Source organism: Centrocercus urophasianus, unplaced genomic scaffold (assembly GCF_019232065.1).
Source record: "Centrocercus urophasianus isolate 14NV4802_14NV808 unplaced genomic scaffold, USGS_Curo_1.0 seq_15, whole genome shotgun sequence".
Taxonomy (NCBI): domain Eukaryota; kingdom Metazoa; phylum Chordata; class Aves; order Galliformes; family Phasianidae; genus Centrocercus; species Centrocercus urophasianus.
Window position 1 is genome coordinate 13,337,134 of NW_024884697.1, and position 12,090 is coordinate 13,349,223.

The 12,090-nt window shown below is 42.8% G+C and overlaps 1 protein-coding gene across 1 annotated transcript in view; it reads right to left on the reverse strand.

The window, feature by feature from the left end:
• The window catches only part of LAMB4 (laminin subunit beta 4), a 44,038-nt gene extending 34,593 nt beyond the window's left edge, over positions 1 to 9,445 (reverse strand). Inside the window, exons 1-7 of the mRNA XM_042815389.1 lie at positions 9,403 to 9,445; positions 7,983 to 8,140; positions 4,632 to 4,767; positions 3,640 to 3,713; positions 2,436 to 2,624; positions 1,886 to 1,949; positions 1,164 to 1,378 (exon numbers count right to left, since the gene is read on the reverse strand). Coding sequence (XP_042671323.1) covers positions 1,164 to 1,378; positions 1,886 to 1,949; positions 2,436 to 2,624; positions 3,640 to 3,713; positions 4,632 to 4,767; positions 7,983 to 8,140; positions 9,403 to 9,445 — 879 coding nt within the window. The remainder of the gene's footprint in view (positions 1 to 1,163; positions 1,379 to 1,885; positions 1,950 to 2,435; positions 2,625 to 3,639; positions 3,714 to 4,631; positions 4,768 to 7,982; positions 8,141 to 9,402) is intronic.
• Between the last annotated feature and the right edge of the window lie 2,645 nt (positions 9,446 to 12,090).

Genomic DNA, 12,090 nt, shown 5'->3' on the forward strand with positions numbered 1-12,090 from the left:
AGAGGAGAGGAGAGGAGAGGAGAGGAGAGGAGAGGAGAGGAGAGGAGAGGAGAGGAGAGGAGATTCTTTTCAGTTTTATGGAAGGAAAACATAAAGGCATCCTTTCATCTCCCAACTGAAACAGATGTGGATCAAAATAATGTTTTCTGTATGTCTGCTGGTGTAATCTGTTCCTGATGGCTCTGTTGCCTCCATTAAGATTTAAAGTGACTTTTTCTTCCACTACTACTGTAAGTCTCAATGCTACAGAACAGCCACTAGATTTCATTAGGACTCCTAAATCAAGTTATATCCTTTCAGGTACTACATCTGTATTCATAAGAAGAGCTATAACCCCTACTGAGTTGCTTATGCTATTATAAAATGTCTTATCTGCAAATATAGTCAATAGTAATCTGCTTGAGGTACACCAGCAAGATTGGCGAAATTCAAAGCTCTTTGGCTCCCTCAGCTGACAAAATGCTCATTTATTTGAGGAAAAGTTTGGAGAATGCCTACAAACTTTAACCCAATAGTTTTAAAGCTGCTGGGCAACATTTAGGAAAAAAAAAGTACTTCTAGAGACACCAGTGGAGACTTCAACATTTTTTATTTCTAGCTCTCTCTCCCTACATGTGTCAATTCCGAGAAACATATTTCCCAAAGAAAAAAATCTGATCTCTTTATCCCACAAGTAAAGAATTTGAAATAATCTCTCTGAATTTTTTTAATAATCAATTTTTCATGGGTTAGCCTTGCATTATTGGCCATTCTTTTTGCCATTGTCTTTGTCCCTGCTGCAGAGCCCCTGAGCCCAGCTGGAGCATGGAATTCATCCAACAAGCAGCCAGTCAAGTCTGCACACAGCACAGGCTGCTTACTGCATTATATTTGCACCATTACAGCTCTGGTATTTTGCTGCTGCTATCAACATGTCACATCCCAGTTGCTTGTGAAATACCACACTGATGCCAACAAAGACAAAGCTTCTGAGAAATCTGGCCCAGAGTTTGAAGGAAGAAGTTGTATCAAAACACTGGGGTTGCAAATGGTTAATCCAAATGTCATCAGAGACCTTCCTTCCTCTCCCTCCCTCTATCTTTCCATCCCTTCCTCTCTCCTTTCCTCCATTCCTTCCTTCCAACAAAACACCAGGCAAGGACTTAATAGCATTAATGACGCACCATGCCAGGCTGATGAAAGACGTCACCCCGCAGATTCTGTATGGGGTCACAGTGGCTGGCATGGCCATTGCAAAAGCAGTTGCCCCGCACAACCATCTCGTAGACAGCATAGTAGTACTTCTCAAGGGGATCACCTTGCCTTCTTCCAAGGAGAGCATCCCCGAGGGTATGGAGTTTGGTAAAATTGATCCTTAGGTTTGTCATTGTAATGAGCTCTGGAAAGAAAGAAAAGAAATCAGGAGCCCAAGATGACTTGAAAATGAAGAGGGTCAAATTTACAGATTGCATGAAACATTCGGTAAATCCCCCACACTGAAGAAATTGTTAAAATGGTCTGATATGGGCCTGGACAAATGACTTGCTCCTGGCAGACAGCTTCCTGGTACAGCCCTGGTCTGGCTAAGCAATGCTTCCTCAGCCAGTGCCTCATGAGCCCATGAGAGACACCCAAGTAAGTGGCAGGGAGGATTAGGCCATCTGGTCCTAGAAAGAAAAATAGTTTAGCTACATGGATGGGCTGTACAGAGCTGGGTCATTTGTTTGTAGGGCTAGGGGACAGGATTGGCCCTTTTAAAATTTATTAGTACAGATGTCTTCCTATGATCCTTTGGTACATATTTTTCAACATCATTATTAACACCAGTCGAGCTTTTGCTCCTCTCGGTGTGCAAAGTAAGCAACATCCGCAAAGTATCACTGGTGAAAACTTGCATTATTCTTACCTTGGATATATGGCACATATGGGTTTTCTATTTCAAAGCTAGGATCCAAAGCTTTTAAGACAACCTGCAAGTTAGATTAAAACAGCTCTGTAAGTCATGGAAGATATTCTTTTTGCATATAAATTCTACTACCTGAGATCTATTAGTTATTGATGTCACTTTACTGATCCCATCAAATTAAAACCAAAGTCTTGGCCCCAGTTCAGCAAGTTCTCTCCCATTTTCAGCCTGGCTTTGGCTGGCAAAAAGCCCTTCAGTGGCAGAGGTTGACAGGGAATCAAGAGCTGTTATAAGGAATGGCTTTCATGTGAACATGTTTTCATGGGAAAACAGGAAAGAGCACTAGAAGGCTTTTTGCCTATTGTTTTATGAGTTCATTTGGATATGGAACTGAGGGTAAAATGCTGTGATTTTCCCTCTTACACCTGAAAAGTCAACAGCACTTCATAACTCAGGATCTCTGTAAGTAAATATGACAGACGTAAAAGCAAGACCCTCTGCTCCTGAATGCTAGCCATGCATGATCTCAGTCAGCGACTCTTGGCAGTACCTCGCCTTCAGTGGAGGGCTCAATGTCTGAATATCTTGAATCACAAATGACGTCTCCCACACCCTTTGATGGACCAGAAGAGATGTTGGGAAAAGAAGCTGCACAGTCCTGTGCAAAATATCTAAACGCTTTCCAGGTCTGACCAAAGTCGATGGAGCGCTCAACCAGCATTGCTGCGGGCCGAAATGTCTGCAAGAAACATTATTTCAAGAATTCCTTAATGAGGGAGGGGAGATTTAGGTTGGATGTCAGGGGGAAATTCTTTACAGAGAGAGTGGTGAGGGGCTGGAACAGACTGCCCAGAGAGGTTGTGGATGCTCCATCCCTGGAGATGTTCAAGGCCAGGTTGGATGGGGTCCTGGGCAGCCTGGTCTAGTATTGAATGGGGAGGTTGGTGGCCCTGCATGTGGCACGGGGGTTGGAGATTCATGATCCTTGAGATCCCTTCCAACCCTGGCCATTCTGTGATTCTGTGAGGCACTGATCTTGAGGATAGTTGTGTTGACAGTCCTGTTTGGGGATGCCAAGAGCTGCCAACTATATTTCTATGTTTGAGAGCCTGCAGACACACTGTACTATTTGCATGCGACTGAAGAAGCCATTTGCCTCATCTCAACCCCCTCAGGAGAAGAGAAGGGCAATCTTCCATATGGAATCATAACATCATAGAATGGCTTAGCTTGGAGGGGACCTGATCTAGTTCCAACCCCTTGCTGTAGGCAGAATTACCACCTACCAGATCAGGCTGCGCAGGAGATTATTTTATAAGTAGATCATTTTTAAGTAAGGAAATCCACTATAACAATACAGGAATTTTGTTAAAAAACAAAAATAAAAAAATAAAAAAATTGTAGTCATCTAAGTGGATCACAATGGGTATACTCAAGAAGACAGAATTAAACTTGAAAGAACCATCTCACATAGAAATGTCAAAAGTATTTGCACTTAATTTCATAGTTTATTTTTCAGATTTAATTATCAGATTTATAGAAAATAAACAGGAATGCACATGAATGAGAAGCTACTCAGTCTACTACTTTCCCTAAGGCAGGATCATCTACAGCTTAACCATACTTGACAGGTGTTTATCTAACCAGTTCTTACAAACCTCTGAGGATGGTGCTTTCACTGCTTCCCTAAGCAATTTATTCCTGTGGTTAAAGTATTAGTGTATAAAATTACAAAAAAGATGTGCATATAATACCTTAAAGGTCAGGATGAGATGGCTGAACTGGAATAAAGTTTCTAGGTCCAGTCTAATACTGACATGGTCAACGCCTGAAAAAGAATGAAAATGAAGTGAAGAGCACAAATCACACACTGGAGGGGCTGCTAAGGCAGTCTTCCTTGGGGAATTCACAGATGCCTTTTCCAGCCAAAGCAACCAGGCTCCCTAAGGCATCCTGGGAGACCAAGTCAGCTCCCTCTGGGACTGTGCGTGCAGTGAGACTTGGAGTACTGGAAGTTGGAGCTGTGTGAAATGGCTGAAGGTCATTCAGCATTCAGATGGCAAGAGATGGTGATGGCAAGGTTCTGGGTGTATGTCTTCCTGTAACCATGTGAATTTTTTAAAAGTCATCCAGTGAGTTTCTTTGTTTCTGACAGAAACACAAACTTACAAAAATATGGGGTATTCACACAAAATAGATCTGTTAAATCCTTCTATACGGACAGAGTTCATCATGAGCAGAATTATCAGATCAGGAGACTTCATCTCAAAGGAAAGGTGGGGAGAGCTAGAAGGGATCCTCTCACAACTGGCCCACTGCTCTACTGACAGTGGGGCCCCAAACTGGTGATAGTGCCTTGCTATATGCCAGGAAACAATAGGGCTTAGGAATTTCTAGTTGGGTACTACTCTGTCCTTACACATCTGGAGGCAAACATACCTTGTGCAACAAACTACATCTCCGTGAAAAGCAGGTACCCTTGAATAATGTACACCCACTGCATATAACAAAACAGTGCTGCAGGTCTTCCACTCAGCTCTTGGAAGACACTGTGCTTAAAATTTGTCTGTAGAAAAACAGAATTTCTAAAGTCCAACATTTTTACAGAGGAATAGGTTAAAGTCCTGCAGTATTGCTAACTCAAGGAGTATGTGAGGCTTTGTTCATTCATTATGAAGGCCAAGTAGTGAATAATTACAGAAGTAAATCTATCCACAAGCAGCAACATTCTGTCAAGGAAACTTACCGTTTTCTGACTGCCACCACTTTTTTTTCCTATCTGGCTCAAAAGTAGTGATAACGTTTTCAATCATGTGGCTGTTGCGTTGTGTATAGGTATTATATGGATACCTAGAATCACAGACAAAGCACTTCTGGTCAGCCTAGAAAACAAAAAGAGCAGAATAAAAGATGAGTTTGGTCTCTTCTCGAAAGATTTGGTAGATGTGTATTTGTGTGTGTGCAGGCTCTGGCCTGGAGTCAGGCAGCAGAGGCATTGCAGGGGAAGACTGTCTCCTTAAGGCCTAAGGGGGCCTTCAAGGGGAACATTCCCTACATCATTTGTCTGTATTTTTCTCTTTCTTTTGCACATTGGCCAGGAGCAGCAGACAGATGCTGTTGTACAGGTGGAAGGGAAGGCTGGGTCCAGACAAAATGTGAAAGATCTGGGTTGATACCACCAACACAACCAGTGCCTTCTGTGGGCGGAGTGGAGAACTGGGATGTCAGCAGCACCCAAAGTGGGGAATCAGGAGGTACCAGTCCAGCACTTTGTCCAAAGCTGATGGGTTGGCTGAAAACAGAAGGCAGTTCTGTGAGCAGAACTGGAGCAGGGGAGAGGATTGTTTGTGATTTGGCCACAACAACCCCTTACAGTGTTATAGGCTTGGGGATGAGTGGCTGGATGATTGTGAAGAGGAAAGGGACCTGGGGGTGTTGGTTGATGCTCGGCTGAACATGAGCTGACAGTGTGCCCAGGTGGCCAAGAGGGCCAACGGCATCCTGGCCTGCATTAGAAATCGTGTGGCCAGCAGGAGCAGGGAGGTGATCGTCCCCCTGTACTCAGCACTGTACTCAGTACCTCGAGTACTGTGTTCAGTTTTGGGCCCCTCACTACAGGAAAGACATTGAGGCCCTGGAACGTGTCCAGAGAAGGGCAATGAAACTGGTGAGGGGTCTGGAGCACAAGTCTTATGAGGAGCGGCTGAGGGAGCTGGGATTGTTCAGTCTGGAGAAGAGGAGGCTCGGGGGAGACCTCATTGCTCTCTACAACCTCCTGAAGGGAGGCTGTGGTGAGGAGGGGTTTGGCCTTTTCTTCCAGGCAACAAACAGGACCTGAGGAAATGGCCACAAGTTGTATCAGAGGAGTTCAGGTTGGACATGAGGAAAAACTCTTTCTCTCAGAGAGTGGTCAGGCACTGGAATGGCTGCCCAGGGAGGTGGTGGAGTCGCCGTCCCTGGCAGTGTTCAAGAGGCGCCTGGATGAGGAGCTGCGAGATGTGGTTTAGTGCTTGTGGTAGCAGTGGCGATGAGAAGACGGTTGGACCAGATGGTCTTACAGGTCGTTTCCAACCTTGTGGTTCTATGATTCTATAAATGATGAAGTTACAACTTGTAAGACAAGGCAGAAGCACAAAAACCACTCATCTCACTTCACCAAGCTTCAATAATGAGCGCTCCGGTTATCTCAGCATTTGGTACTGTGTACACCCATGCTCTGGTGTACACAGACACACTATGTGACATTTGTTTCATTTATGTTTAAGGTTGCACCATGAAAATCTCTTTGTGCCCCAAATGACAAGCACATGCACGTCCTTATAGGCACATCTGCCAGATCCCATCTGCCCTTGAAGCACACTCCGCAGCATGAAGTACTTTTCCTTTCCAAACACGTGTAAGTAGCAAGCCCAATTACAGGGCTAAAACCCATTTAACCTACACTTAGAAACAAGTAGAGGCATTATTCTAAATAAGGCGCAGTTCTCAAAAGTGCTTCTTTTCAAATGCACAGAAGTTGAACTCTGATTTTTTCAATCTGAATTTTCATTAAAACATTCCAAACAAGTCTGGGCTTCTGGCAGTTTGCCACATTGACTGGCAAACCTTCATACACCAGGTTTGTTCCTGCCACAGTTCCCTTGTCATGACACAGGTCATCAGAAGGGGAATGTGGGGAGGAAGAATGCAAAGCTTCCTGGCTTGCCTCCAGGAGTACTGGTGGGAAGTACTGATTTCAGTGGAATTCTGTAACATACTTCAGGTAGCAGATACATAGAAGGAGAGCTGGTACAACAAGTCACACTGCCAGAGCATAATTCAGCTTTGGGAAGCAGCAGGGCTCGTAACTTGCATCGCCTTCAGAAGGCAGTCACTGGGGGTCAAGATATGTTGAGGCAGCAGTAAATCACAGGGATTATTGCAGGAACAGCTGTTCTTTTTCTTGAGTCTGTATTTACATAATTCAAAGGATAAGTACAGGCAAGTGAAAAGATCAATTTTTTATCACTCTTTGATCTCATCTTAAAAAGAAAAAGAAGGAAGTCCTCCAGCCAGAAGTGAGATGACTCTTTGTGCTGGGCTACCAAGCTGAGCCAAGGCTCAGAGCACAGCCACAGAGTGCCCAGAATTCCTTTGTTCAAACAACCTGGGGAAAAACTGCAAAAGGTGAAGAGAAGCTCAAAAGAGCTTTCAGAAGTGGAAAGAACTGTTTACATTTTGCAGAAAAATGCAGTTGCAGTGAGTAACTGGGAGCAGTGTTCAGTGTCATCTCAGTATGGCAGAGCTTTACTTTGTAAATATTTCACAGCATTTTGCCAGAAGGTAATAAACTAAATATTTTTGATTGCTTATAAATGAAATGATACTTTATTAACTTCCTCTTCACCCTGCATATGGTGCGTAGTAAAAATATTCCTGCTTGAGAGGATATGTTGGCTCAGCAGGGCCAAGCAGAGGAAGTCCATTTCTGCTGGCCACTGGTTCCAAACACCTGATGGACACATAGGTTCCCCACAGGTGCTTCCCCAGGAGGGATCTGTTTGATTGCCCATATTTCGTGTCTGCCTATCCACCTAGATGGCCAAAGACTGTGGTTTCTCCCTCAGATGTGGCTTTTCTGTTTTCATCAGCACTGGTTTTATTTCACATCAAGTGACATGTGAGGACATGGCATGAATCTCTTAACAGGCTGCTTTAAGTCTCACCACTGTATGGCACATGTCCCCCAGCAAAGGCATGTCAAAGACTGTGCCCATCCTGCTAAGCGCACACAACACGCCAGCTGTGGTCTTCATCTCTGAGCGGGGAAAGACTGGCAAAGTAAAGCTCCCTCAGATATCCTTGTGCTCATTTGCATCTCATGGATGTTTCTCACTCTGGAGAAGCTGTGCATCACTGAAGGCTGTTTGCTGTTTTTGCCAAATCCTCCTTATGTGCTGCAACGAGGTGCAGCCTTCCACCAGGCTTCTTTCATGCTATCTGATAATTATTCAGACAAGACCAGGAGAAGTTTCCCAGTCTGGGCAGCTTCCTTTTACAGAAAAGAACATTGCTAGCCTGGAGAGTTTCGTTTATTACGAATAAAAAGCAAACCAACCTCAAGGTAGCCTATAATGCAGTACTTCTGGGGGCTGTTCATTCCACAGGTTGAAGAGGCCACTAGTTGCTTGCTGCGACCCAGGAGGAGGTCCCCAACGGCCGGGTGGCAGGACCCAGCCCTGCAGTCATCCTGTGCCTGCCGGAGTCCCACCAGCACTGCGTGCAGAAGAAGATCAGCAAAAGATTAAACTGGTTCACATATTCAGCAATGCTCTCCACAGAAAATCAGTGATGTTCTAACATCAGCAGAAAAGTAAATTGTCCTTTGTCTGTTCTCCTGTCCTTAATCATATCACCTGATAGAATCTGGAAGAGCTTGGCTCATGAACACACCTGCTGCTAAATCATTAAAAAAACAGAGCTAGCATATTGCAAATGTACGCTAAATCATATTCTCAGCATTTTGCTGTCCATCAAAGATGCCAATCTGCTAGCAGCAATAGCATCCCATCCCATACCCAGAGTCAGTGCTGCTGCAGCAGAATCACAGGCATTACAACTGACTGTGAGCAGAGCCAGATTCTAATTCATTCTGCTGGTTTGTGCTGAGTTCTCAAAGTTGTACTGATGAAACCAAGGCCAGGTATAAAGTCAGAGGTGCCTATGATTTTCTGATGATTTGCAATGAACATCCTGCTCTGGTCCCAGCACCTTCAATTCAAAACATGGAATGGTCATTAATAATTGAACAGAATAATTTGAACTTCTGTACATATTTGTGTGATTTTTTTGGTTTATTTTGCCTGAAGCTACTTTAACTATTTCTTTCCAATATGTCAAGAGTTCCCTTACAGGGTTTGTCCTTTTAAACAAGTTCTATCCTGAAACCCTTAACAGGAATGGGTACCTCGGAGGCTTCATCTAGCTCAGTTTTACTTGGCTCAACTTGTTATAAAAAGTACAGTTAAAAAAAAAAAAAACAAACGATCAATAATGAAGATCCCATAGGAGCACGAAAAACAGTAATGCAAATACAGCACTAAATAAATTTACTTTTTTTTTTTTTTTTTTTTTACTGTGAATATTTCTACAAAGTACTGCAACGGACAGATTTGAGTTCATAGCTCAGGCTATACTTCAAGCACTGAATGAAACTTGACTTCTAAATATAAAGCAACACATATGTTTGGTTAATCCGCCCTTATTTATTTATCCAGGTTCACCATGTATTAGCAATCAGCAGATACTGGATGCCCCTTTCAGGAGCTGATTCAGGCTTAATCACAACACACACCTTTTGTTTGTATTTAATGGTTGCACATCACTCAGAACTCCTAAGCAGGAGCATAAGGAACAAGGACTCACAGTCTCATGCATTTTAATTGTGTAGACAAATGAAGCACCCTGGAAGTCTTGGAGAAACATATAAATGACATGATAGTATTTCAAAATTGGCCCAAATAACTGTATATACTTACTGAGGTGCAACAGAAGGGCCAGACAAGCCTTATGTCTCTGCATGGAGTCAGGCTGATCTGGCTGGAAGAGAAGAGCCAATGTCACACAATGCTCATCTGCCCCAGGGCACGCCTTGTGCGTGGGTTTTCATGGAGCTGTCTTTCAGCAAAGGGATGGAACCACAGTAAAAACACCAAGATTAAAAACAAATACTGGTCTTGACTTTGTTCTGGTGGAAAATTCTCGTGACGGTTTTTTTTCAGAATGGGATCAAAGCAGAGGGATACCTCACATGTACTTTTGCAAAAGACCATAAAACATATATATACAGTTTAAAATAGAAATTAAATGTTATCATCAAAACTTCTGTGGTATTCAAATATAAACTATTTAATCCTAATTAGATTCAACAGAGCTATTTGCAGAGATCTAACTCCTTCTCTCTAAGTTCTTGTTTCTTTGCATTGACTTCAAACAAAGCCAGAAATCCTAACATAGATGCTACTGAATAATGCCTTAAGTCAAGTGATACAGATTTTGGTCTCATTAGAGATACAAGTATAACCAAATATTTAAATGCAGTGAAGAAGAATAGATAAAGTTATTATCAGCACAAAAGACTTGTTTGGAGGAGACCTCAGAACCCATGGTAGGATTGCTGTGGCTTTTACTTCGCATCCTTCCTACTAACATTCTTGCAGAGGAAGGTGTGATTTGCTAAAACAAGAACTCTATTGGAAAAAAAAAGGCAGAAATGGATGGAAAATATGGCCCAGCATCCTTCCACCATACAGAGCTTCCAAACCACAGCCTGACTTCACTTTTGTGTCTCCCACCTCTTTCTCCATCTGTAGGCACTGATGGAATCAACATGTTCTGATGCCACTCTGGCTGCTGGCATCCCCATGTGTCACCCCAAATTGTCTTAGACAAAATACCCCACTGTGTCAGAACAGAGCAACTGTTCACATAAGCAAAGGCATTCCAAGTATTTCAGATTTTACAGGCTCCGCATAGGCTTGGTTCACACAACTTCAATCAGTACATGAGAGAACAGACATGTCTGTGTGGCTGTTTCAGCAATCAGGAGTGATCTACATATCTTTGTAATTACATGTCCCATTCACACTCCATACCAATGATATTCTTTAAACGTGACTCACTTTAGCAGACAAAGACCAGCAAAACTCCAACACACTTCAGTTTTACACTTAGCAGGAAAATTAAATACTGGAGATGTCTTACCTGTATTTCAAGCAGCCGAGTGCTTCAGCTGGAAGTGAACTGCACAGAATGCAAGAAGCAAGTAAAGGCATACCTGTGCACTTCAGCTGAACAAGATCGCGTGTCCCCTGAGGCACCAAGGTGTAGGTGAGAATGAGACTTGGCCTGCAACCTGCCAAGGGGGTGATTTGTGAAGTCACTCTGATGGGGCTTCTGGCATTAGCAAGTATGTGCAGTGAAAGAATATTGTGACAGGCAGAAAAGGTTCTTACAACTTCAGTGGAAGATAAGGATTCTTAAAAAACAACTTTAATGGTTGTTAGCCACATCTTGAAGCCTTCACCACTACTTAGCATCAGAAGTCCAGTGGTACTGGTTTAACTGAGCGCAGATTGAAAACAAGTCCTCCTCACAGCAGGGGTGCAAAGTGACAAAAGAGCAGGGTTTGGGCTTTGGGGTGGCTGCAAATACGCCTGTTCAAAAGCTGTAACTAAAGCCCATGTGGATGTAACAAGTCAGCTTCAAGTTATCTCAAACTCTGGGTCAATGCATGAACATTACTTCCCTCTTTTTTTCCTGACCAAAAGCTAAAGACACCACGACAACTTGAGTACAGCCTCAGTGCTGACTTTCAGCAGATGGTTTTGCCTGTACCCTCACCCGCAAGCACCTGCAGCGTGGTGCAGGGCCTACACCGCCATCTTGAGAAGCACTGCAAGGGAGCAGCTCCAAGATGGCGCACACCCACTCGTGCTCAAGCAGCGGCCATTTGTGGGTGGCTCTGTCAAACTCGTAGCACTTTGATTTCAATTTTCAGAACAGTATATCACCTTGGAGACATATTTTTGATTTTGATCTACTTGTTATTAGTCTTTCTCCGTCTGCCTGCAAAGCCTAGTTCTTGGCTGTCTGTAAAGCATCACAACCTCAAACAGAAAGTTTTCTAAATGTGCAAAATACATCATAAGCTAAATGCTGCTTTTCTTTTGATAGCTCCTATCCTTTTAGAAAAACAAATAAGCAAACAATAAACAGATGGATGATCATAATGTAGTGTTCAGTGTTGTGTCCTCTGCTATTACTGTGAGAACTCACTCTAGCAGAAATAATGCATACACTTACATTTTTGGAAATTATCTTCTACAAGTGCACGCGAAAATTAGTTGTGGGAGACTTTTTTCAGGCCAATTTAATCTGAATTTTGTTTGTATTCATACCTGACCAACTACTTATTCAAATTTCTCCGTATTATAATGATTATTATTTATTTTTTGATAATTAAAAAAAAAGACTAAGTGATAAATTAAGATAATAATTCTACTTTTTATCTGTAAGCAGTATCTCAAATGCATTCTGAAAGAATGACACATAACTGAAAAAAGCATTGTTATTGTGATGCTACTAAATTATAGAATGGTTGACATTTTATCAGCACATTTGGTAGGGAATTCAGATTTTGTTGCAGAGAAGTTATGTGAGAAGTA